This window comes from Leishmania martiniquensis, chromosome 24 (genome assembly GCF_017916325.1).
Source record: "Leishmania martiniquensis isolate LSCM1 chromosome 24, whole genome shotgun sequence".
NCBI lineage: Eukaryota > Euglenozoa > Kinetoplastea > Trypanosomatida > Trypanosomatidae > Leishmania > Leishmania martiniquensis.
Genome location: NC_090159.1, coordinates 183,687 through 209,375, shown reverse-complemented (window position 1 = coordinate 209,375; position 25,689 = coordinate 183,687). Strand labels below are relative to the sequence as shown.

General features: G+C 60.9%; 8 protein-coding genes across 8 annotated transcripts; all 8 read right to left on the bottom strand.

Annotated features, from left to right (window-relative positions):
* Positions 1–564: 564 nt before the first annotated feature.
* Positions 565–834, bottom strand: LSCM1_05004 (uncharacterized protein; the record flags this gene model as incomplete). The annotated part of the gene is made up of 1 exon (XM_067322483.1): positions 565–834. One exon carries the CDS (start codon positions 832–834, stop codon positions 565–567), a length of 270 nt encoding a protein of 89 aa, XP_067178346.1.
* A 1,115-nt stretch (positions 835–1,949) lies between these two features.
* Positions 1,950–2,339, bottom strand: LSCM1_05003 (uncharacterized protein; the record flags this gene model as incomplete). Its single annotated transcript, XM_067322482.1, has 1 exon — positions 1,950–2,339. One exon carries the CDS (start codon positions 2,337–2,339, stop codon positions 1,950–1,952), a length of 390 nt encoding a protein of 129 aa, XP_067178345.1.
* A 3,139-nt stretch (positions 2,340–5,478) lies between these two features.
* On the bottom strand, positions 5,479–7,158 carry LSCM1_05002 (uncharacterized protein; the record flags this gene model as incomplete). Its single annotated transcript, XM_067322481.1, has 1 exon — positions 5,479–7,158. One exon carries the CDS (start codon positions 7,156–7,158, stop codon positions 5,479–5,481), a length of 1,680 nt encoding a protein of 559 aa, XP_067178344.1.
* A 960-nt stretch (positions 7,159–8,118) lies between these two features.
* Positions 8,119–8,802, bottom strand: LSCM1_05001 (uncharacterized protein; the record flags this gene model as incomplete). The annotated part of the gene is made up of 1 exon (XM_067322480.1): positions 8,119–8,802. One exon carries the CDS (start codon positions 8,800–8,802, stop codon positions 8,119–8,121), a length of 684 nt encoding a protein of 227 aa, XP_067178343.1.
* Positions 8,803–10,283: 1,481 nt separating this feature from the next.
* On the bottom strand, positions 10,284–12,650 carry LSCM1_05000 (uncharacterized protein; the record flags this gene model as incomplete). The annotated part of the gene is made up of 1 exon (XM_067322479.1): positions 10,284–12,650. The coding sequence occupies one exon, from the start codon at positions 12,648–12,650 to the stop codon at positions 10,284–10,286; it is 2,367 nt and encodes a 788-aa protein (XP_067178342.1).
* Positions 12,651–14,245: 1,595 nt separating this feature from the next.
* LSCM1_04999 (uncharacterized protein) lies at positions 14,246–16,573 on the bottom strand (the record flags this gene model as incomplete). Its single annotated transcript, XM_067322478.1, has 1 exon — positions 14,246–16,573. One exon carries the CDS (start codon positions 16,571–16,573, stop codon positions 14,246–14,248), a length of 2,328 nt encoding a protein of 775 aa, XP_067178341.1.
* Positions 16,574–17,371: 798 nt separating this feature from the next.
* On the bottom strand, positions 17,372–18,076 carry LSCM1_04998 (uncharacterized protein; the record flags this gene model as incomplete). Its single annotated transcript, XM_067322477.1, has 1 exon — positions 17,372–18,076. The coding sequence occupies one exon, from the start codon at positions 18,074–18,076 to the stop codon at positions 17,372–17,374; it is 705 nt and encodes a 234-aa protein (XP_067178340.1).
* Positions 18,077–19,111: 1,035 nt separating this feature from the next.
* Positions 19,112–24,469, bottom strand: LSCM1_04997 (uncharacterized protein; the record flags this gene model as incomplete). The annotated part of the gene is made up of 1 exon (XM_067322476.1): positions 19,112–24,469. One exon carries the CDS (start codon positions 24,467–24,469, stop codon positions 19,112–19,114), a length of 5,358 nt encoding a protein of 1,785 aa, XP_067178339.1.
* Positions 24,470–25,689: the final 1,220 nt, after the last annotated feature.

Sequence of the window (25,689 nt, the reverse complement as noted above, 5' to 3'; positions counted from 1 at the left end):
GGAGAGGCTGCAAGCGTCACGAAGAGCGGTTGCCCGAACAGCAGGTGCACACACGCTGCACTCCATTCCTAATTTCACGGGTGACGGTTCCACCTCTTTCGTCTCTTATCGTTCAGATGTCGCTCAGGGCGATTGGTACGCCACTCATCCCCCCTTCCCCCTGCTCTCCCCTTCCCAACACCCACAGACACACCGACGCGGCTGCAAAAATGGAAGGGGTGGGCTGAAGGGGCCAGGAGGAAGAGAGAGAAGCACACACCAGGAGAAAGGGCACTTGAGCAGAGGAGCATCACACGCAGCGGAGCCCTACCTCTTCTCCCCTTTTCCGTTTCGTGCGCTCCCGTGCGCTCGTTTTCCTCCCCTCTCCCGCCCGCACCTGGCCACGCAAGTCTTCATGGCCATTGAGTGCGCGAGGCAGGACGTACATGCGCATAAGGTCAGCGGCGCATGTGTGTTACAGCAACAAGTCGAAGGCGATGGATGCTAGAGGGAGAGGGCTACACAGGAGGAAAGAATATATAGGCGTATGTGGTGGTGGTGGAAGAGGGGAAGGGCTCACCGCCGTCATCCGCGGGAGGACCAGGCGCTGCTGAGATCGAGATCATTAAAGAGGTCCGAGTTGTCGGTGATGTCGCGGATGCCAGTGAGCCACTGGAGCTGCTGCTGCTTCTCTGTGAGCATGGCTAACAAGTCCGCACACTCTTGTTCACGCTTTTTCACCCGCCGCGCGCGCTGCACACAGGCAAAAATGCCTATCCCGATGAGTGTGAGGAGGACGACGCCGAAGATGCCGGCCGTAGCTGTCTCAATGAGAAGAAAAAGGTCACTATCCATGGAGGAGCGAGGGCGGAACTCAATACGTCAGAAAGGTGAGGGGTGAGGAGAAAGGTGTGCTTGTGTGTGCGGGAGCGAGAACAAAGATGGCAGCCAACTCGGCGCTGGTACATGTGCAAGCGCGCATGCCTTACCTTTCCGTTCCTCCCCCTCTCTGTGAAGGTGCGCGACTGACGAAAGGGGTCAACAAAATCTGTATGCGTGTGTCGGTGCGTACGGGCCACCCCTACCTCCCTCGTTCATCTAAAGAAGAATCGATTGGGTGGGTGGGGGGAGGGTGAGGAAGTAAAGCACACGCAAGACAGGAAAGCAACAACCGAATGCGACGAGACGAAGCGAACACCACTTGACCCCCTTTCTCTTTTTCCACGGGCCTCTCTCACACTGTACTTGCGTATGTGCGCCAATAGGTGGCGTGTGTGTGTGTGTGTAGGGGGGGGGTGGAATAAAGGGCGAAGGGTGGCCCGTACGCAGGCGTGTGCGCGAATGGTTCTCTGTGGATGTGCTGCCACAGGCGGGCCTTTAGACTAGCGAGACTGTTCACAAGAACGGCATCAGTCGCTTGCGCCAGAGGAGGTAGTGGTGGTGGGAGAGCGCTGGGTGAAGGGTAGGCACCAGGATAAAGTGAAGGATGCGTGTATGAGAAAGACACCAAGGCACCACTGTGAGCGAAGGCGGCCGCAGGCTCTCCTCCTAGTGAAAGGAGAAACGAGGGTGGAAGAGGCAATGAACACACCAAGCCCGCACACAGTCCCGCGCAGAAACGTAGCGAGCGCCTGTTCATGTCCACATATCTGCACACATCTGCATGCATCGGGGCCGCCCAAAGAAGTGGTTTCGGGCCCCAGTGAAGACAGCACGGACGCAACCGAAGACACGCAGATGCGTGAGCGCTGAAGGGGAGAGCGGGAGCAGGTGAGTCGACACAGGTACGTAAAGGAGCGATTCTAGGCGATTAGCAGAGGGGGAGAGGAGGGTCAGAGCGGAGATGAGCAGCTAAAGAGCAAAGAAAAAGTATCAGAGGGAGGGAGGGAGGGATGGAGATACTCACAGGAGCGCGTGCGCGCGTCATTCAAGATGTATAAGTGCGCCGTGGCCATTGTGGGCGCTGGTGCTCATGCCGCACGGCGGAGCGATGGGTGGCTCTGTGCGTCTGGCATGTGCGAGGCTTCATCCTCGACATTCTGAGGCCCGGTGGGGTGTAGCCGATGAAGCTCCTCGTCCCGCCGCTGCCGCCGCTCCTTCGCCTCCTCTTCCTTCAGGAGTGTGTAGGCGCGCAGTGCGCGGTGATCGCGATAGAGGCAAAAGGCAAACAGCGCCCCCATCGCCAAGCCAGCGAAGGCCGCCACGAAAATGCGCAGCCACAGCGGTAGTCCTGTCGGCATGTGCACGCCGTAAGGCGATGCCGCGCAGCAGCCGTTGGCACAACACACACTCGGGCGTGGAGCGCCCTTGCACGTATATCGTCCAAACGCCTTGGAACCGCACTCGAGGTCAGCCGACATGGCGAAGAGGGCACGAGGGCACGAAAAGCTATGGTGGCGGTGGGTGCCGAGCGACACGGCAGACACGAGAAAGAGGGGCGAGAGGGCGAAGAGGTCTTTATGGATCAACGGTGCGTTGAATAGGGAGGGGGGTGGGGGCGGGGGAGAAGAGGATGTCCGCGTCCAAGACAAGAGAGACGGTCTGTATGCATGAACGACGGGATCGAGTGAGCGGCCGAGTGCATTGTCGTAATGACACACACACACACACGCACACACACACGCACACACACACATCCACACAGAGGTGAAGGAGGTGGCGACGTCCACGTTCATGAGTTGCACGTCGATTATGCACGAGTGGGAGGGGAAGGGGAGCGTGCCGAAGCGAGGCAGCATTGAGGAGTGCACGTACGCGTGCTTCGGAGGAAAGGAGGATGACAGGGGGGGAGAGACGAGGAGATGATGATGCCACTCGCGCTCACGCGACGGCGTGCTTCGACTTCTGGCGTGACACTGAATTGCATAAGCAGGACGTGTATCCGTGTGAGCCAGAGGGAGCTCCATCGCTTTCCCTCCCGCTCCCCCCCAGAGACTCACACAGCAGGATTGCCTTCATGGCGGCATCGATCCACCGGGGAGACCTGGCCAAGGAGAAGGCAGCGAGATCCTCTCAGCGATCCACACGCGAAGAGGCAGCGAGGGTGCGGGCCGGCCCCATGTTACCATTGCGTGCGTGAACTATGCTGATAGAAGTCTTAGTGACGCGAATGCCAACAGAGACGTGTGGAGACACCGAGCAACAGCGGCATGCACCAGAGATGAAGGAGGGCGCTTCTTTATATATATTATATATTTCTCGTGCGGTCGGTAGATCAGGTGCTCATACGGCCGTAGCGCGCCGCGTTTGTGCGCTCGAAATGGCACAAGTCACCCTGCGGAGACGCGAAGAAAGGGGCACGCACACACGTTAAGGACGGTATGCTACCAAGCAGCGGTTCTTTGGTGTTACCACGTCCGGAACGTACTCAAAGAGCCGAACAACGTAGCCGTGACGCTGCAGCCATTGCACGCGCCCTTGGCTCACGACGGCCTCGACGGAGGCAGCGATACCTTCTGGACAGGAGATCAAGAATCGCGCAGACTTCTTCGAGACTGAGGTGGAGGAAGCCGCTCTGAGTGGATCGGCACTCTGCAGTCGCTGATACACCGAAGCGTTCCAATCTGTCAAGCGTGCCAGGTGGCGGAACGCCTCCGCATCTCCAAGCCCCAGCAATGCAGACACGAATTGAGGGTCGATATACGTGCTGAGCGAGCATCTATGGAAGCAGCACGGCGCCAGCACGAGAATGCGCGGCAGGCAGTCCTGCGCCTCCAGATGTCGCAGCACCTCGTCCACGCCGCTGCCGCACAGATGCTTCGCGATGAGGGCCGTGCGCGCTGGCGCCGCGGGCACAGCGTCCGACCAGCGGACGTCACGGAACAGCGCCATGGTGCGGTGCAGGGTGCGCTGGCGGCGCGTGGCGGGCCGCGTACGGTGCGCCGTGTCGGGCCACAAGCGCGGGCAGCAGTCGATGGAGTGCGCCGGAAAGAAGGGGTCGATGACGACGCTGTCACACTGCAGCCGCTCCGCCGCCTGCGCCGCAAGGAAGCCGTTGCCGCCACCGACGTCGACGACGCAGTCCAGCGCGAAGCCGTGGCCGCTGGGCTGATCCTCACTGCGCACGCGCTCGACCGTCTCTCGAAGCAGCTCACCAATGGCGATCTCCTGCGGCAGATTCTCCAGCTCATGGATGTGCGATCGATCGGGGAGGAAGGTGGTGTAGAGGTCGATAAGGCGGGCCCACTCTTCTGCTGCTCGCTGCTCCGAGCCCTGTGTCGTGACGGGTTCTTCGCCGACTGCAGCGCCAGCGTTCCCCGAGAATACACTCCGGGCGTGCAGCCCAGCCTCCTGAAGGTAGCCGGGCTTGGCAAGGAGGTCGCTGTGAGTGATGCGGTCGTGGTGTGCAGCTGCCAAAGCACGTGCGTAGTGTTGGCGCGTGCCCTCCGTTGGCCAAAGCCGGAGAAGAAGAGCAGTGGGGGCAGCAAATATGGTTTCCTCGCTGAAAAGAGACCGCTGTGTGGGACTGAGCGCTGGCGCTGACTGCTGCTGCTGCTGCTGCCGGGTAGCGAAGCAGCGCATGCATTGCACGCAGATTTCACGGATGTCAGCGTCGGTGAAGCGGTTCTGGAGCGATAGCAGCTGCGAGGCAGAGAGAGGCCCCTGCGCGTCGAAGGAGGTGAAGGCGCCATACGCAGCCGCTTGAAACGCGATCACTCTCTCTGAGAACAGGTCGGCAGCACCAGCGTCCGTGGAGCAGAGCCTCCTGCTGCCGTCCACCCCAGCGTTGTCGTGGTCGAGCTGCTGCTCGCGCGCACGTACAGCGCCTTCCGGTGCGTGACGTAGGAGAGCTAGCACAAATTGCAGTGACCACAAAACGCTGTGGTACTGCCTCTGCTTGCAGCGGTAGTTCAGCGCCATCACCGCTGCAGCCGCGGCGGATGGCGCGGCTGCAAGCGAAGGAGGAGAGGAGGAAACGACGTGCTCCATCATAGCCCTGCCTCTACCTCCCCTAGCCCGCTTCTGCAGCAGGTTTCCGCGTGTATCACGGCAGTTGCTGCGGCCCTTGCACGCTTGCACGTATCTGTATGGATGAACGCCGCCGATGCTCTTGGCAGCGAGCAAAAAAAAGACTCACAACGATTGCCCCCCTCAGAAGGCAACGAATGCGCCTACGTGCAGCTGCGAACCAAGAGGGGCCATGCGCGCACACACGCGGACCTCAGATGAAGCAGAGCGAAAGAAAAAAATACAGCGCGGCACAGGTAGCACTGCGTGCGCAGTTTTTGTCAGGAGGGAGGGAAGAAGTGCGAACATGATGGGCTGCACACTAAACAGCGTCATTCGCACCGCAGAGAGCGTTGCACTCTACGATGCCGTGATAGCAGGAGAATCATTGCCACTGCTTCGTCAGAGGCTGAGAGAGAGAGAGCGAGCGAGCGAGAAGGGTACAGGATACGCGAGAAGAACTTGATCACACTGGCGACTTCCCAAGCGACGCGAGACACGAGGCGCGCTCCCGCCTCAAGGCAGAGAGTCATAGGTGATTGATAACAACGCTTAACGCGTGTGCGCTTGTCGAATGGCGAGACAGCATACGTTTTTAGGCGTCACCACGTCGGGTACGTACTGCACGAGCTGCACATGGTAATGGCGCCGTCGCAGCCACTGCACCCGCCCGTAGTTCAGAAGGCCCTCGACCAGCCGCGCAAAGGCATGGGTACACGCGATACTGCTTACTATAGATCGGGGACTGCTTCGGCGCTGGCGGCAAAACGACGCAGCACCGCTGGTGGTGGATCTGCCGTCGACTGCATGGCGTGCGGCCGGTGGCGCTGCTTCCGAAATTCGCTGCGCCTCGCAGATGAGTTCCCTGCCACTCGTCCTCAAGCCTCGCCGCGCCGCCTCGGTCTGCTCCAACATGCGCTCGTGGTGGCTCTGATAGCAGGACATGTTCCAGTCTGTTAGCCGGCTAACACGTGCCAGGGCCTCTTCGGACTCGATCCCCATGACCTGCTTGAGGTACGCAGCGTCGCAGTATCGATCAAAGGAGATTTTCTGGAAGCAGCACGGCGCCAGCACGAGAATGCGCGGCAGGCAGTCCTGCGCCTCCAGATGTCGCAGCACCTCGTCCACGCCGCTGCCGCACAGATGCTTCGCGATGAGGGCCGTGCGCGCTGGCGCCGCGGGCACAGCGTCCGACCAGCGGACGTCACGGAACAGCGCCATGGTGCGGTGCAGGGTGCGCTGGCGGCGCGTGGCGGGCCGCGTACGGTGCGCCGTGTCGGGCCACAAGCGCGGGCAGCAGTCGATGGAGTGCGCCGGAAAGAAGGGGTCGATGACGACGCTGTCACACTGCAGCCGCTCCGCCGCCTGCGCCGCAAGGAAGCCGTTGCCGCCACCGACGTCGACGACGCAGTCCAGCGCGAAGCCGTGGCCGCTGGGCTGATCCTCACTGCGCACGCGCTCGACCGTCTCTCGAAGCAGCTCACCAATGGCGATCTCCTGCGGCAGATTCTCCAGCTCATGGATGTGCGATCGATCGGGGAGGAAGGTGGTGTAGAGGTCGATAAGGCGGGCCCATGCGGCGCAACGTTGTGGATTGGTCGCATCCCAGCACATGATTCTCCGCGTGACAGCCCCGGCCTCTGCAAGGTGCTCGTAGCAGCTGAATGATTTCCCGGCGTCGAGACGAGCCTTGCGTGCGGCCAAGAGAGCCCTTTGGTAGCTGTGCACGCTCTCTTCGTTCCACAGCGTCGCCTTGAGAGAGTAGGCCTCTCGAGGACATAAAGAGCCGTTGAATAATTGGTGGTGAAGGTCTGTGAGGGCCGCGTCGGTGGCGAAGCTGCGTATCGCCTGCAGCTGCGCATCCTGTAGAGGTCCCTCGTGCTGTGGCGAGACCGGGCTACCCTCCAGAGCGGTGGCAAGGACCTCCATCGCGTCTGTCATGCCCCTGTAGCCTAGGCACATTCGCCTTGGCTGAAGAAGAGGAAGCAACAGCTGAGCCACGGTACGAGTTGCATGGTAGGCACCGCGTAGGCACCGTAGCTTTCGACGGCGCGGAACTGTGGTCGCGAGCAAAGTCGCTGGTTCGTGACAGCCCGCGCCAGATGTTCGCTGGGCTATGCCCGTCGATTCCACGCAGTTCCGTGGAGGCGCTCTGAGGGCTGCCTCGGCAGCCGTCGTTGGCCTGACGACGTGCGTGCTGCAGCACTGCATCCATCTACACGTGCGCCACATTCATGCTTGCACTGAGGGAGCAGGGTCGGGGAGAGGCCGTTTTTGTGAGTGCGCTATTGTGTGTGTTTGAAAGGTGATGTGCATTGACTCCTGGCGACGACGCACCGAGGCGAGAGCAACCGAAAAGGCGGGCTGAATGCCTCAGAGACGAAAAAGGGAGAAGGGGATGGGGAGCCATGGCGGAGGAGAGCAAACCTGCGCGGTGGCGGGGAGGGGGCGTGATGCATGCGGCACGCAGCCCGCATGTTTGTGGAAACTTACACAGGAGCGCAGGCAACCACACACACACACACACACAGAGCCTCGTCACAGGTGATGCTGTGCCCCCCCCCTCCTTCTCTCTCGGTCACGTTTGCTGAGCATATGTAGGCATGTCTCGAGTGCGCAGCAGTAAAGCTGGCAAGAGATGATGCGCAGTTGGGGGGGCGGCGCCACGCTGGCCTTGTCGCGTGCATCAAACCTCCTCCCTCTTTGCTTTCTTTGGCGCGAAATTCACACGCGCCCCTTTCCCTTTGTTTTTTCTTCACACCGGCTTACGGGGCTCCACACTATGCCGGCATCTCAGCGTGAGGCCGTTGTACCGTGCTATCCTAAACGGAGCTTCTGCCAATCACTCTTCTCGCAGGAATCCCCTCATCTGCACCGCTTCCCCTCACGCCATTTTCTGTGTGCGTGGGCCAGCAGGAAGCGGACCCCCTCCCTCTCCATGGAGGCCTGCGAGGGAATAAGTGAAAAGAAGGGAGGGTGGGGTGGAGGCGGCCGCCGTGTCAACAGTACAGAGCTGTCAAGACGGCGAGCAAGCCGCCATTGAGCGGCACGCAGACACATGCACGCGCACACACAGTCATCACCCTCATCATAACTTCCGCATGAGTTCAGCCGTCTCCATGGCGCGCACATGTGTGGGGGTACCTGTGCGTGCCGACCGCGTCTTCTTTCGCCGTTCCCCCCTCTGTCCTTCTAAGCCTCTGTCAGCTCCACTCTCAGTGCCATCAATGCCTCGCGCTTCTGCTGAAGGACTTGGATAAGGTGCTGCTCTTCCTGGGCGCTGCTCACAAACAGCAGGCTCTTGCCAGCAGACTCGATTTCCTTCGCCAGCTTTGACACGGTGGCATGAACGTGACCCTTGCGCTTGGCCCCCACAGCGGCCGCGGCAGCCGCGGCTGACGCTCGTGCAGCACCGGCGTCTGCCATGTCAGCGCGAGGTACCTTGGAGGCGGGCACGTAAAGTCCGTTGCCGTCGTCTTTTGGGGCCTCGGCGAGGTAGTCTTCCACAGTCATCTCTTCTACGCCGTCGGTGAAGTCGCCGCGGCGCCGCAGCACACCGCATTGACGAATACCCTGCAGCACTTTATCGTGCTCTGCCATCTCCCTCTCTAGCGCCTGTCGTTCTTGCCCAATACACAGCTCTTCGCCCATGTCGTCGAGGATGCGCTGCTGCGCCTTGGGTAGTGAGTTGCCATGATGCATGACAAGTACACGACACAGCATGCGATAGGCAGCCAACTCCTCTTCCCGCGCTACTTTATACACTTCAAAGGCGGGGATGGGTTTCAGCTGCGGCGCCGCCTTCTGCGCCTTGCTCAGTGTATCATACACGACATGAGGCGGCTGCGGTCCCGCTGGTGCTGCCTGGGACTCCATGACCAAAATAGGTCTGTGACCCTGTTATGTGTGTGCGTGCGTATATGCGCGTGTATGAGTAAATAATGAGGAGGCCGCACGGGACGCTGTCGGTGAAGGCGACGAGGTAATCAAGTCGGCAGTAGGGCTTGAGGGTGTGCTCCAGATCCGCGTGCGTGCGCGCGTGCATGTGCATGGTCTGACCAACGTACCCGTGGAGGGGGTAGGGCGCCAGTAAAACGAAAACGACCATATCGAAGGCCCAGGCCCACACGGATGCCGCTTATCCGGCCACCTTCCCAAAGGCAAACGTGTGTGTGTGTGTGTGCTCACGCTTCATCCCTAAAAAGGGCCGCTAAGGGTGCAGCGCTGGGGAGAAGTCGCCCACTGCTATGAAGGTGTCGGCTCAAAGGCAGTTACTCTACGAGGGAGCACCATCCCCTCTCGTCTCTCTGAAACGGTGCCCACCCACCCCTTCCTCCCACGCGCACGCAGACGTAGTGCATTGGCCCGCTTGTGTGTTAGTGGCCTGCTCTGCTTATATATATATATGTATAGGTTTCTTTCGGCTTACCGGAGTCACGCTCCTTCGGTGTGACAGCACTTCTCTTGCTCTATCTCTCCTTTTCCACTACACCTATGCACGCATCGGGAGGCGGGAGGACGGAGCACACGCCGAGACGGAGGGACACGCAGCAGGTGAGGCCCTTTTCTCCTCTCTCTTCACCCCCAGCTGCTACTAGGCAAAACAGGAAGGGGGACCCACCGACGGTTCCCCTCCCCTTCACACCACACACACACACGACGAATGAAAAGGGTAATGAGCGCGGTCACTCATACCACTCAGAAAAGCGAACGCGCAACCGATCGGATGACACAGCGCAGGAGTGCGTGCGTGTGCATGTGCATTTAAGAGAGAGAGAGCGCACCGGCTCAAACGTAAACACCGATGAGCACATCACAACAGCATCGAGGGCCAACAAGACTATATATATATGTGTGTGTGTATCAGCAAAGGCTTTACGAAAGGGATGTGAGAGGCTTGTAGAAAAGGGGAGAGGAGCGGAGGAGTGCACCACACGGCCGACGAAGGAGAGCGGGCGAGACAGGAGAAGAGCACATCGTGAACGACACATCGCAGAGTGCTAACGAAGAAAAAAAGACAGAGAAATCACACACGAGATGAGCACTCGAGTGAAAGGATGCAGGACGACAGGCAGGCCGCATCGGCTCCCCCCGGGGGAGGGGACCAGAGGACCCCATCAACTCGTCTGTACCCAGACAAATACACGCACAGATGCACCGCAGGACCAGAATGGGGGAGGGGCAAAGAGAAGAGCGAGTGGGCCAGCGGGACGGGGGGGTGCAAGTTACGCTCTCACCAACGTCCGCGTAAAGGTGAAGGCCACCCATTGCCCACATGGGCACCCATCCCCCCCACCCCGCTGCCCCCCTCTCAGGTCGACCTCGACCACACAAGAGGGCAGCACTATCGCACATAGCTACTCGCTGTACGCCCACGACGGCAGCTCGTCGCTCGGGTTCTTTGTGCCGTCGAGGAGGTCACGCAGGAAGGCGTCGATAGTCTGCGCGTCTGACTTCACAATAGCCTTCATGCGAGTCTTGCGGATGGCCATTAGAGAGATGTGGCGCTCTGCCTCCGGCAGCTGCATCGCCGCCCCATCAGGAGCGGCTGGCTTGTGCTCGAGGATCCACTCCCGCCACTTGCTCTGCCCGGTGCCAAGGACGCGCACGAAAAAGGGATCTTCCAAGGCGAGGCGGGGGAGCTGCAGCGACCCGGCGGCTGAGCCGTCCTCCACGAGGAGCAGCAGGAAACCTTTCTCCTCCTTGGCCCACTTCATGTCGCGCGGGTCGTACGGGCCGACGCGGGGCTGCGGTTTGCGAATGCGACGACGCACCGGTGCGGCGGACGCCCCGTTTCCACTCGTCGCACCGGTGGCGGCGGAGGGATCCTCGCGCTTCCTCTTTACCTCCTCATTGCCCTCCGGCTTGTTGCGGTTCAGGATGAACCGATGGACGAGGTACATCATAAGGAAAGGCCATGCGCTGGACACTAGTGGGGCCACAAAGGTGTAGATGCTCATGGCCTGCACGTAGAGGCGCTGTCGGCGGGACATCGGGAAGCCATCCGTGGCGAGGAGGCTGGCGACGGGCTGAGAGAGGTATGTTTGGATTGGTGCCGCAGCCTTGGGGGCCTCGTCTCCGTCCTCGGCCTCTTCGGTGTTGCCTACCAGCCTCGACAGGGCGGCGTAGATGTCCTGGGCTGTGAGCGCCTCTGGCGCCTTTGCCTGGAGGGAGACGAGCTGGTACGTAATACTGTCGTTGCCACCAACAAAGGCGACGACGGCCGACGGAGAGGCCTCCAGAGTCTTGGACGTCGGCGTCCACACACCCGCCCTACTTAGCACCTTAGCTAGGCTGCTCTCCTCATTCATGCACCAGTAGCCGGTCTTGAAGGAGAGGAAGTCGTTTGCCATCAGGGCTGCCACGTGCGCGTCCGGCGCCTCTGCGCAGTTCTCGCGCATCCACACAATGCAGTTGTCGCGACACACCTGCAGGAAGTCCGTGGCGCCGGCGTAGCGCAGAGCCGGCATGCCCACGTGCCGCTCCGGTAGATGACTCTCAATGAACTTGGAGGCCTTGCTGTAGGTAAGGGTCACCGCAGCTCCGATGTATACCAGGCGGCAGCTCTTCTGCGACGTCGAAGCAATGGCAGCCGCCTCTACCGCCACCGTGTCGGCCACGTCCTCAGGCGGAGTCGGCAGCGCCTCCGTCGACACGACGATGAACTCCGCCATTGGAACGTTCTCGCCGAAGCGATCTTTCACATCCAATTCCATTTCGCAGTATTCCTCGACAAACTTGAGGAGAAAGTTGCGCGGCACCCTGCGAACGGAGATTTGATCGTAGCGCATCTGCAGGGCTATCGGTATCGACTCGGCGTTGATTGTGGGCAGCAGCACCCGCAGCGGCTGCTTGGCGGATCGCGGGGCACGCAGGAACCGGAGTATGTCCTCGACCTGCGTCACCTCCAGCGAGCTCGTCTGCTGAAAGACGTCGTAGAAGAAGCCCATCACAAACTCAAGCAGGTTCTGGAAGATACGGTTGTGGCTGCGCTGCTTCATGGTCTCCGCAATGCTGTACAACGTCCACGTCTCGCCGTCCACAATGGCGATCACGTATGGCTCCTTGCGGTATCGGATGCCGAGATGGGCAAGCAGCGGCTTGCCATTTTCACTGAGAGCATCGATGCGATACATCTCTAGCACGCCTGCCTCCACCAGGCTGGACTGGTACATCGTCTCCCATGCGGCGCTGTAGTGCCGGCAGTTCTTGCACTGCGTGTCGTCGTACACCTGAATCAAAAATACGCGACCACCCCGGAATTCGCGTAGGCGGCGCAACTGCGTCACGCTCGTCAGCGTCGGCGACTTGGAGAGGATGGGAGACGACTGGTGGTAGTACTGGAAGAGCTCATCGGCTGTCATCTCCTCCACATTAGGGGCCTCGCCAGGAATGATGCCGGACTCGTCATACGCGGCCCTCTTCTTTTCATCGGAGAGCACCTCGTAGGCACGTAGCACCTTCGCCATAGCGACCTTGGCAGCCTCCTTCTCCTCGAAGGTCTCCTTGAGGTCGGGGTGGTGCTGGCGGGTAAGGGCCCGGAAGGCCTTCTTGATGTCCTCCGCGCTGGCCCCCGCGGCGACGTCGAGGTCCTTGTACAAAGCGGTGTGACGGGCGCTGGTTGAGATCAGTGCCGTCACACATGCCTGATCATGCGCCAGGCAGATGAGGAGGAGGCCAAGCAGGCCCACTGCCACGCGCCTCCGTGTGGTGGGGGAGCACATTGACTTGCGCGGTCAGATATGTGAGGGAGACAAGGCGAAAGGGGAGGGCGCCGAGCTACAGTTGCCAGTTCGAAGGGGGCGAGGTGTGTGTAGTTCCCTCGTCACTCGTCTCCGCCTTACCTGTAAATAAATAAATATATATATATATTAAGTATAAGCACGCCAGAAAACTGACACACAGATACACGCGGTAGAGAGAAACTAACTGGCACCCTCTGAGAAGAAGCGAATGGCGTGTCGCACACGACTACGGCTGCTGCAGCGCCGAGTAGGCGTACAAACGACGGGTGCAGAGGATAGAGGCGATGCGCGTGATGAAACGCGGACACAGTCGCAGAGACGGCTGATAAGAGCGCGGGGTGAGAGAGAGAGAGGGCCGCTCTGTGGCGAGCGATCGGCAGACACGCTCGCAGACGTGAGAGAGATGCAATGCTGCCGATCACACGAAAACAAATGCTTCTGAGAAGCCGCAGGAATGATGCGGTGTGACGACGAACTTGCCGGCTGAGGCAGCGAGAGCACCGAGGAGATGGTCACCAAGGAGACGGAGAAGAATAGGGGGCGGCCACAGCAGAAGAGAACGAAGATGTGCTCCACACACGAAAGAGGTGCACTTCTCACTGCACTCAATGGTGCGTGTGCGCGTGCACGGGTATGCGTAGGCGTGTAAGCGGAGCAAAGGTAAGGGTGAAGATGCGAGGAATGACGAGCACCCCTTATCCCTCCCCCCACACACACTAAAAAAAGGGAAGAGAGGGGGAGCCGTCTGGGCAAACGGCTTCTCCGCCTCCGAGATGCCTCAAACGTGGGGCTTTCCGCCCGTACCACTCCGCTCACGCTGCTCGGCTGAGAACGGCGCTCCCTCTCGATCAATCGATTCGTCCCCGCCACCTCTGCGGAGGCAGGCACCGAGAAGAGAGCCCACGCCCACATGTGTTTGCGTGTATGCGCCGAAGGTGTAATACAGCGCAAGAGTTGAGGGTTGGGGTGACAGGAGAGCAGAGAGAGAGAGGCGGAGTGTGTGGAGGGGAGGCTGTCACGCTCCTCGCACACCTCAGGTGATATGATCCGTCAAGACCTTTTGTTTCCCCTTTGAGTTAGAGCAACGGAGGATGACACGGGATGGAGGGATGCGCGAGACATGACTTGGCGGCCACATCAGTCGTATCAACGACGACAGGAACGAGTAGACGGCGTTGCCGCGCGCCGCTTTCAACACCATCCATGTATGCAAGCCTGCATGTGCAACGCAGGGGAAAAGAAGAATGCGCGTGTGTGCGTCTATGTGTATGGGTGGAGGCCAGCAGATACGTAGCAGTGAAAAAATGGCGCACAGATGCAGACACACGTATATATATATATACTTAGACAAGTCCATGCGGGAGATATGGCCGGCCTCCCTCCCCCCTCTGTCACGAAAAGGTGAGGTCGCGACCGAGGGAGAGCGCTCAGCGGGAAGGGCGAGACAGGCACAGGGCAAAGAGGGGCAGGTGAAGGGGGTCGGACATGCATGTCGTTGTGAGGGCACCCGCCGCCTTCACGACTACGGTGCCTGTGCTGCGACGCACCCTGTCGTCTCGGCCTCTCGGCCCCCATCACCCCTCCACGGTGGCCGCTTCGCGACGGAGGAGAGACATTTCTGCGGCCGCCTCGCGCATGAACGCGCGGTGCTCCTCGACACTCACGCGGACGGTCTCTTCTGCTTCGCACAAAGTCTGAAGGAACGGCATCTGAGCTGCAAACTCCGCATCAATGACGTCGCCAACGAAGAGATCGCTGGGGAGGCGCAAACCTGCGGACGTGTCCTGTATAGCCAAGCGCACGGCCGCCGCATCGAGGGCGAGTTCTCTGCCTCCTTCGCTGTCGGCTACTTCACCATCACGGCAACCGTTCATCAGGCTGTCGAAGAACTGCGACACGGACGCGGTGAGAAGACCGCCGCTGTCGCCCGCCGCTGCAACGCCGTCGACCTCCGATGACAGCTCCACAAGCCGCTCCGTCCATGCCGTGTGCGCTGGGTACCATGCCGTGGTTGACTGCAGGAGTACCAGTGCCACACTTGTCGCACACTTGATCACCGACCTTTCACCAGATGCCATAGAGACGGTCTGACTTTCGAGGGCGACGCCATCGTTTCCGGCAGCGCTGGAGAGAGGAGGCGTACGCGCCGAGGCACAAGACAGCAGCGCCGCATGCTGACCTCGCACTAGCTGTTGCACACGCTGCGCCTCCGCGCATTCCGCTTCCAGCTCGGCGGCCCTCGCCTTGGCGACTCCCACGCGCTGTCGCGTTGCGGCGAGTTGCTCTTGCCGTTCGGCCAGGGCGACATCGCGTGCGTGGGTCTCCTGAGCGTGGCGCTGGGAGCCGTCGTTCAAGGTGGTAGCTAGCGCCGATGCCTCCTCTTTCAGTGACGCGATAGTGTTGAATATCGCACAGAACGAGTTGCGCTGCGCTTGCAATGTGCGCACACCCCTAGACCAAGCCGCAGCATAGTCACTGAGCTCCGTTTCTTTGAGGCGTGCCACTTCTTCCGTGCGAGAGGCGTAGTGGCGAGACTGCTCTTCACAGTTTTCACGCAACGCGAGGAGCGCCGCTCGCGCCGCACCGAGCTCCGCCTCTGCGTCTGTGGCAGCATCAGCGGCCGCCTGCGCTTTCAACACGTCCTCCCGCCATTGCTGCCACGCCGCGTGGAAGCACACCCATCGCTGCTGGGTAGCAGCGACGGAGGCGGCGTGCGATGGTGCATCTTCGGGGAGCTGCAGGTGGTGCTGTGCACACACAGCTACGAGCTGCGCGTTGTACGTCAATATCGCCTGCAGTGGTGCAAGGAGGTCGTGTTGCAGCACACGGTGCACAGCTTCGCTGCTCGGGACCGCGCTGCCGGCGACCTCCATATGAAACTCATCACTTTGAAGCGCTCCACGCAGTCTGTCGTCTTGAGCCCCCACCTCCGCAACGCCGCAGCTTTGCGAGCCGGCTTCGAGCGTTTCGAAGCGCAGCGACGGCGACCCGAACCAGTGCTCCTCCGTCACGGCGTCCTCTGCACCTGACAGAAGCGCCAGCCATCGCAACTCTGATCCAAACGACGCGTCCCTTACAGCAGCTGCCTCATGTGCTTCCTCTTGAGTGCTGCCTTCCGTGGACAGCCAAGCAGCGAGCTGCTGCATAATCTGCACAGCGTCCGCCAGCTCGCGGTGCTGGGCCCAGTCCATCTTTACTACCCACTCCTGCAGCGCGTGCGACACGCGGGTGGCGCAGGCATCGGCCGCCACCGCAGCGGCGAAGGGGGGTGGCGCGGAGTTATGTGTATCTTCGCTCGTTGAGACTTCTGCAGCCCGTGCAAAGGATGGCAAGCATACAAGGTCTTGACGATACGTCTCTGCAGCCGAGAGCACCTGCTGAACGTCCATAAGGCGTCGCTGCAGCTCCACCGCGCTGCGGCCAGACGTCCGCGCACTGGCCATTGTGAGAAGCTGAAAGAGGCGCCCGTCGGCGTTCGTAAAGTTCTGAATGAACGCGGTCGCCGCACCGATGGCGACCTCTGCCGAGTGCTGCAGCTGACTACTTCTCTGCTGCTCTTCGTCCAGCTGCAGCAGTGCGCTGTGCAGCTCCTGCAGCCGGCTTTCCCGCTGACGACTGCGCTGCTGCTCCTCCTCGAGAAGGGCTTCGAGTGACGCCTGCTGGGCAACGAGTCGCGTCACACAGGCTTGAGCTTGGCTCAGCTCCGCCTCGATGGTTCGACACTGCGTTTCCACCTGCACGAGCCGAGTGAGGTCCTTGGTTCGCTGCTTGAACATCACCACTGCTGCCTGGCGCACCGAGTCGAAGGTATCCTCATTCGCGCTGCGTGAACGCGTCGCCATGTCTGCCGCGCTTTGCTCTTGCTGCTGCTCGCCAGCCGTGAGTTGCGCTTGCTGCTCCATGTTGCTCTTGCTCTGAAATGCCGCTGGTGCGAAGAGAAGCAAGAAGGCGGGCTCAGAGGTACGGTGCGGCGCTGGTGAGGGTGCTGCCGGTACGCGTCCGTCTTCTTCGCAGATCGCTTGCCACACCACCTACAGCGGCGGGAGCGCAGACGGCAAAGAGAACACACCGCTGATCAATTCCGCGTGCACGCCCCACCCAAAAAAAATACCGGCAGTCGAACATCTGTCAGGAGATCGAAGAAGGTGTGCAAGAGGAAGTAAATTAGTGACGAAAAAAAAATAGGCGACGTAGAGCGGGGTAAGGGAGATTCGGTGTGCACGTGCGTGTGTGCGTACACCACATACGATGAGAAGGGCGGAGAGACTGAGGGCGTCGCATGCGACTAGTGCGCGTGCCCACTAAAGTTTCCGCCGCGAAGCCTACATGCGGGTTCCCTCTTTTAGTTCGAATACGGCTACGCCCGTCGTCGCTTGAGGGCGGTGGCTTGGCGGCTACAGAGAAGGGGGCTTATGCGCACGAGTGTGCGTAGGTAGTCGCGTGCGGCGTACGGCATCTGCACACAAACACACACACACATATATATATATGGCCGTAGGCATCACACCCCCTCCCCACTTCTTACTCGTATTTGAAAGGGAAGCAACACATACCTTACCGGTGCGCACACGAGCAAACGTGCGGACATGCACCCATCAGGCTTAAGAGGGATTTTAGGCCGCGGCTGTGCGTGTGTGTGTGTGTGTGTGCGGTCACAGGGGGCGGCGGTGAAACCTGCCCAAGTGCTGCGAAGTGCGCATTCACACGTCTGCATACTCTGTCCCCTCCGCGCGCCTCCGCTTCCGCTGCCGCTCCTGCTCCTCCACGTTCTCCTGCAGGCGCCGCGGTACCTTCGGGGCGCGCAGCGACGACTTGACAGTGAACCTGCCATCACCGCGCACGTGCTGGTCGTGGTCTTCTCGGCACGCGCGGCCTTTTTCGCCACCCTGTCGCCGTGTGCGAGGAGCCGCCGTCGGATCATTGGCATCAGCTTCCTCGTCCACACTACCCCACAGGTCTTCCACTTCGTCCCCACTGGTGACGTCACTGTCCTCTGGCGCGGCGTACGCTGATGTCGGCGAGAGACCAGCATCCTTCTGAAAAGCCTTCGGCTCTACGGCGCCATCACGCAGACTGACGTCCGCATTGCCAAGTTCCGCAGCGATCGAGCTCGTCCCACCATCACTCACCGTCTCCGTGAAGCGGCGCCGCGACATTCCATACGCACGTGCCGGAAAGGCGTCGTCGTACAAGACGGTCACCCTCGACTTCCCTCCACCGCGATCTTGCCCAACTGCGGAGGACCCGCCGCCGCTGGCGCCGCTGTTGCCAGCACTGGGGTGCAGCAGCTGCCGCTCGATCTCTTCTCTTTGGGCTACCTCAAAGGCGGCGCGCCGCTTTGCCTCCTCCTTGCGCTGCATGAACTTCATGCCTCGCAGCACCTCCAGTGTCTTGGCTTTGTCCATCCTTCTGGCGGCAAGGGGGAATCGCTTTCAAAACGGGGCGCTCGTGAGGCGCTGCGGAGCTGTGTGTTAACGTGTGTGCGTGCACGTCGCGCTGGCGGCAGCGTAGGCAAACGTGTACGTTGGGTCCTTGTGTGCCTGTGCCAAAGTATGCGTTGACAGGAGCCACTTCTGCGGCGATTGCAGGCGATTCCTTCAGATGCACGCGCGCGCTGTACTCCTCACCACGCAGGTCAGCCGTCCTCTGGGTAGCCGATCGGTGCGGGAGTGCAAAGCGCGGCTGGCTTGGTGTTCTTGTTGCTAAGAGGAAGAGGGAGAGGGGCGGGTGAAAGGGACACACTATCGCGGAGCGGGTGAAAGGTGAGGCGCGCCGAACACGCAGGCGGAGGCACCATGCAGTGCAAGGGAGCAAAGCCCCTTCCATATGATGTGCTGGAGAGGCGTGTGACATGAAGACGAGAGAGAGGAGAGGGGGGCTTGGGGCCTCTGCGGCTTCAAGCCAGCCCTTCCCATGTTCTGCGTTCCCCAGGCGCCTTCTGCTGTGCTCTCTGAGTACATGCCGGGGGAGCACCCCGCCCGCCCCATCTCCGTTTCCGTGTCGGATGAGGCTGCCTCCCTTGTCTGCGCTAACATGCATGCCACTTCTGGGACGCGACGCGCATGTCAAGGTGATTAAGTATTCCTTCGCTGGTTCTTCAGAGGTGTTTGCTGTACATGAACGCGTGCCCTCTTGTGACACATACACGCACGTAACTAAAAGAGATGAGATGGGTGGAGAGACGTACACCAATGAATACGAACGGGCACACACACACACACACAGATGGAGGAGGAGGAAGAAGGGGGGGGGCGGACGGCTCTATGGGCATCCAAGAGCATCGCGCCACCGTCCAACTCGCTTATTCAGATACTGCCCATCGTCTACAGATACACACTCACACATCACCAAGCTGCCTCGCCTTATTCTAGACGACATCCCGCCCTTCGGGCCTGTCCAGCGCGGATGGGTGTGGCTGCCAAGGCGGCCGGAAGACCCGCTCAGCGGCGGTATGCCCGACTGCGTTGGTTTATGGAGAAGCGATCGGCAGCTCCGCCTCGCTTGTTGGGCGCCATTGCGGCACGAATGCCCGTCACATTTGGTTGGGAATGGCTGTGCGGCTCTGCTGCTCCATTGACCGGCGCACCAGCTCCTCGGCCGCGCGACGAAAAGACTGCGCCGCCATTCACGGCGGCACCAACCAAGCCGTTCACCTGGACCCCGCTCTGCGGCAGAAGACCTGGCGTCCCTGCTGAGGCGCTTCCGATGCTGGCGAAATAGTTCATGTCGATCACCACATTGGGCGGCGCTACCAGCTCCGTCATGCGCGCCGCGGCCGCCTTGTCCCGCTCCTCTTGCGTCACGGCGCGCCGGTCAAGGCTCGTTAGCTGCGTAAAGCGCATGATCACAGCGGCGCGGTAGTTGCTCTTGCGGGCAATGGGGTTGCCCACAAAAACGGCGACCTTCAGGGGGCAAGTCTGCAGGTCATGGAGCAATGCGCTGAGCTCTCCCAGCCGGTTGGCTCCCAAGCGCACCTGCTCGAGCGATCCGCAGCGCTGGAGCCCCTCAACGGAGCGCAGCGCGTTATTCTCTGCAGAAAAAATGGCTAGCTTCGTGTTCGCGGTGAAGGATTCGGTGCCGAGAGCGCGCAACTTGTTCTGGTCCAGCAGCAGCTCGCGTAGCTCTGGCAAGTTTTCCAGCCCACGCTGGATGAACTGAAGCTCATTGCTGCGCACGTTCAGAAACTTCAAGCTCGGGAAGCGCAACTTCAGCGTGCTGAGGTCGGTGAGCTGGTTCGCCTCGAGAGACAGTGACTGGAGGCGCTTGAGGTGCGAGAGTGTGTCGCCCAGCGACATCGTGGCCGCTCCATTGGCAGCTGCTGCCGCGGGGGCGCCCGCGTCGTTCGAGCTGAGCGCACCACCGACGGAGCTACGCCACGGCGCCATGCCGAGGCGGTTGTGCGATAGGTCCAGTGCTGTCAGCTGTGTGAGCATCGCCACCCCGAGAACGTTCATGAGCAAGTTGTGGTGTAAATACAGCACCTCGAGCGAGACGAAGAGCTCCAACAGGTTGACCTCCTTGAGAGAGCAGTGCGAGAGGTTGAGGTGGCGCACAGATGCCCATGTCTCAGGAGGGCCGCGGACGCGCTCAATGAGAAGGTCACTGCTGATCTTTCCAGCGTACACCTCGCGCGCCTTGGCCGTCTCTGCGGCTGAGATGGAGGCGCCGTCTAGCATCTTCAGCTGCGGAAACGCGTGAATGAGGTACGGCCGCACTTCGTCGTCCTTGCCAGTGACGCTGCTGGGAGTTGTGCAGGGGTTCCCGGCGACACTCAAGATCAGCAGCGATGGCACATCACGGAGGGCGTAAATGACGTTCATGTCCGCGATGCGGTTGTACATGAGGTACAGCGCCTCCAGCAGCGGGGCGGCGGGTGGAAGGGGGGGCGGAATGATCGTGTCGGTGCTATCGGCGCACGTCACAAAAAGGCTGACGTCGATTTGCGCAATTTTGTTTCCGGAGGCGCTGAGTACGCGCAGCGCCGGAAGAGGCCCCACCGTACGAGGAAGAGCCGTTAGCTCGTTGAAGTCCACCACCAACTCCCGCAGCATCTTCAGTTCCGCCAGGCAGGGTAGCCAGGTGAGACGGTTCTCCGCCAGGTTGAGGCTTGAGAGTTGTCGCAGGTGAAGTAAAGGATCCACATCGGTCAGTGCCTGACCACGCAGCGTCAAGTGACTGAGATTCGGCAAGAGGGTCACAAGTCCGCGTGGGTCGTCGAGCAAGCCGCAACTCCAGTGGAACGTGCGACAGCTATTTAGGCGAGACCGCACCGGCGGCGACAGCGGCAAATTGCTGTCACCCCCGGCGAGACGAGGGCGGGCGCCGTCGAGGGTCGCCGGGAGCAAGCATTCGTGGCAGAGATGCGCTTCTAGGTTGCCCGCCGCCAGCCGCTGCTCAAGCTGCGCGGCCGCCTGCTCGAAACAACGCTCATGTATGGTGAAGCCGTCTACGCCGAAGGCGCTGGCGGCCGCGCAGCTGAGCTCGTCGTTTCGCTGGACAGATTGCACAAGACAGGCGGTGACGCAGGTTATGTGAGATGTCGCACGCCCACTCGGCAGTAGGCAGGCGCGGTGAAATCTCTGGGCGGCCAGGGTGCCGGTGTATGCGCCGAGGAACTGCGCGTTGAGCTTCACCACGGCTGGGCGGTCGCCTGCCGTCATCGCTGCAACTGAGGCTGACGGCGGCAGCAAGTACAGCCATAGGCGCGCCTCAGCTTCCTGCCCGTCAGCGTTCCGCAGGAACGGGTTTCCCTGTACGGCGAGCTCTTCTAGCGCTGCCGCCGCTGAGCGTATCACCGCGAAGTCTGTCACGCTTACGAGTTTGTTGTTGCTCACGTCCAGTACCCGCAGCGATGGCAAAGCACTGCCGTCGAGATGGAGGCGCGTGAGGGCATTGCCGCTGAGGTTGAGCCGTTGCAGCTGCGGCGCCTCCTTCGCTAAGGCGAACCACGAGATCGAAGCAATGCGGTTATGCGCCAGATCCAACGAGGTGATGGACGAGCAGAGGGACGCGGCGAAATCCTGCAGGACGGCGGTGATGCCTCTGTTGCGCAGTACGCACAACGTCAGGGGCTTCCCCTTCACACACATCTGTGCCGCGTATTCTTCTACATGCCGTGCGTGTAGGGGGTTCGCGGCGTTGCTGCTGCCGATGTCGCCGCATCGACGTTCGCCCTCATCAGAACGGTCGTCCACCGAACCGTTCCGCAGTAGAAGCGCCACGTGAGCTTTCCCCAACACCTTTCGAAGGTGCTCCAGGGCATTGTTCGTCTCCATCTCAGCCACGTGCTGCAAGGTGTTACTGTGCGAGGGGGTGTCGCGGGAGCGCGCGTGCTTGCTAGGTGGACTGCACCAGTGAATAAATTCTAGCAGCGGCTCGCCGCACCGTAGGGCATCTTCCACGGTGTCTGTCTCCTTGCCGTTGAGTGGCCTGTCATCTGTTTCACTACCGCCTGGATCGCATGGGGTCACTGACAACGGCGGGAGCCCAGCGATCAACGCTAGTGCCGCTTTCCGGCTCATCCGAGCCGCCCCATCACTTGCTGGCGTGGTCGATTGTGGGGGTGGTGTGAGGGAGGTATTCTGCGAGCGATACATGTAATCCACAACGCAATCTGGCAGGAGGAGAGCACGGTCAAAGCAGTACCACATGTACGACGACGGTAGCAGATGAGGGCTGGTAGCCCCGCTCTCGCCAGTCGGGGTGGTGGCGGCGGCCATCGGTAGGAGGCGGTAGGCAGCGCAGGTGTCTGCGGCGTAGTCTTTGCGCCACACCCGTCCGTTTCGGTGCAGGAAAGAGGAGGGCTGCGTGGGGGAGTTCCCCACGCCGCCGCCGAGGGCGTGGACCGTCTTACCAAGGTACACGCGATAGAGCACTACCTGCCCACAACACAGCCTGCTCGTCCCCGCCCCGCTTGACAGCGTGGAGGTGTTGTAGCTATGCTGTGGGACCAAGGTCGATGAGCCGCTGGCATGGTTCGCACCGCCAGCGGCGTTGCAGCAGCTCAGCAAACGCTCCTCATCGGCGTAGAAGAGGCTGTTTGTGAGGGGAACGCCTTCCTCAGCGGGCACAGGGTGGTACAGCGTGCCTGCTGCCTGGCTTGCACCGCTGCTATCCTTGCTGTCCTCACTGGGCGTAGCGAGGCGCGCGGCCGTCCCGTTCAGCAGGACGTGCTGCAGGCACGCGCTTTGGCCCTGGGGGGTCACGGGCACAATGCCAAACAGGCCTACGACACGACTGCGCAACTGCGAGCTTTCCAAGTCCACGTGCAACTCCTTCACCCGATCATCAAAGCGCAAGCGAAGACCACGGTTCACGACGCGGCGCACGCCCGTCACCTCGACTGAGGCAATACCAAAGCGTTCCTCGAAAAGAGCTCTGTCGAAGCGCTCCTGAACGAGCCCTGCAGCAGCTGCGTATGCTTCATGGCCTCGAGAGAGGCTCTCGAGGCGGACATTCCCGCCCGTGTGAAGTTCCAAAGCGAAGCGCTCCTTCAGCAACTGCGCCTCCGCCTTGGCGGCAAGGGTTGCTTCCGCCAACCTGCGCATGGCTGTGCGTATCTGAACTTCTCGGGTGTCGACCGCACGCGACAGCTGCTGGCTGAGTGCCTCGAGGGTTGCTGTCGGCGCGACAAGCAGAGCTTCGCTCAAGTCATGGTTGCTCTTGCCTTGGCCGCTCACCAGTTGAGTGAGTAGCCCACTGCTTCCGCTAGCAGACTGCTTCTCTACGCGATAGATATGTCGCTCCGCCAGCTCGTGCTTGATCGGCTGCAGACACGACTTCAACTCTAGCAACGCCTTGCCAGCGCTCTCGGTGTGGTGAAGCGCACAAGCCTCGGCGTGACGCGCGAGGAGGGTGATCTGAGTGTCCAGCATCTGCGCCCGCATGGCGTAGTACAACTGCTTTTTATGCAGCACCGACTCTACGAGCGAGCGCTGCTCCGACGTTACGAAGATGCCGTCGAGGATGTCGAGGGAGCCCAGCATGGCGATGGTGAGGGTGACGTAATTGCTGAGACGGCAAATCGGATTGTCGCCAAAGAGCGGGTCCAGCAGCCATAAGTGTCGAAGACAAGGCAGCTGCTGAAGGTGGCGGAGCTCGGTGATGGAGCTGAGATAGCACCCGCTCAGGTTCACTTCGTGCAAGTACAACATGTCCTTGGAGAAGGCGTTCGCGAGACTCTCCAGAGGGTTGCCGGAGACGTACAGCGAGCGCAGCTTTCGCAGAGGGGTGAGGTGGGTGAGGGCGGAGAGACGATTTCGCGACAGCCACAGCTCGCGCAGGTGGCGTAGCGGCGGCAGTCCGTTGGCAGATTCGATGCAATTACCCTGCAAGTACAAGCGTCGAAGCCTTGTCATGTTATCCAGCCCCTCGATGACGCGGATGTTGTTGTCGGACAGCCACAGCTCCTCGACCTGAGTGAGTGAGGCAAGGTTGGACATCGACTCCAAGCCGATGTTCATAAGCTTTACCGTCACGAGATTTGGAAAGAACTGCAGGAGCGGCACACGGGGCACGTGAAGGAGAAAGAGTTCGACTGTGGTTATTGTGTCTGGCCGCTGCATTGCCTCCTCGACGGTCCACGCATTGCTCTCCGCGCAGAGTCCCAGAAGGTCTTGGATCTCCGGCTGGCACTGCAGGCCGGACGACAGTTTCTGCCGGAGTTGCTCAATCTGGGCTGGGGACGAGGAGGGCTGCGGCGAAGGCGCCGCAATCACTTCCCCGGCCGCCGTCAAGCTCACCGAGATGCCATTGGGAGCAGAGGTCACGCTGGCACACGGTGTTACCCGCGCGGACATCGCAGAGGAAGGAGACCGCCAACAACACCTTCAGGTGACTGCCTACGCTTGCGTGTGTGTGTGCGTGTGCCTATCGTATGCTCTCCTCAACGTGTCGTGCACTTCTGTGAAACAAAGAAAACTAGCGTAACGAGGAAGGTGCAGGGCGGTGCTTCGCACACCCGCACGCCCACACACACAAACACACACCCACACACACACGTGCGCACAAAGGGAGTGGCAGACGGGGGAGGGTACCAAGAAGAGAGAGTGGAGGAGTGGAAGCTGCGCGCTGCTGTGTGTATGCTTGTGCTGTAGGAGGGGGCTGTTGGCCATTGAAGAGAAAGCGAGAAGCGAGAAGCGGATCGTCATCTGTGCAAGTGATGGCGGCGACGGGAGAAGAGGAGAGGCAGGGGGAGGGGCAGAGAGCGTAAAACGAAGTCTGCAGTGGTAGCGGCGGGAGAGCCGGAGGTGCCGGAACGCCGCCCGTCTCACCTCTTCCTCTCCCCCTCGCCCCTTCCTCTTCTAAGCCGCCAACGCGGCTTGTCACGTCTCCCACGGCTCACTTGCGCGCGGCGCACGCGCTCCCACACACTACGGCGGCCGCCAATGTGTGATTGGCGGTTCGAGGAGAAGGTAAAGGCTTGGGGGATGGGATGGGGTAGACGGGGGTGCGACGCCGACTAGGAATATATAAACTTAAACGCACGCATATGTTTAGGCAATAGACAAGGAGGTAAATTGCACGCACACACGCACACGCACACACACCTTCACGCGCGATTGTGCTTTGTACGTGTGTGCATATGTGTGTGTGTGGATTCGTGAATAATAGCTGGCACACCTGCTTCCTTTCTCCCCTCCCCATCCAATTGTGCCTCGCAGTCAACATCATTCCGCCCCTCACACGCCGTCGCGCATGGCCGAGTGCGGCAGGTCAAAGCCGGCGATGACGAAAGACCGATGGGGGGGGCCGGACAGGGAGGTGGAGGGGAGAGGAGGCTGATGGCCATTGTAATAGAGTGAACGGAAAAAAAGGGTCACGGTCGAGAGACGGGCGTGCGGCCATAGGGCGGGCTCGTAGCGGATGCACATCTTCTCGGCCAATGGACTCGGGCAATAGCGCACCGCGCCCTTTTCGGAAAGTACCAGCAGACGTACTTGCATGCCGCCTGGGACATCCTCACACTCGCGCATACACGCAGGTACCCTTCAGCATGCAGAATCACCCGCGCAAACGC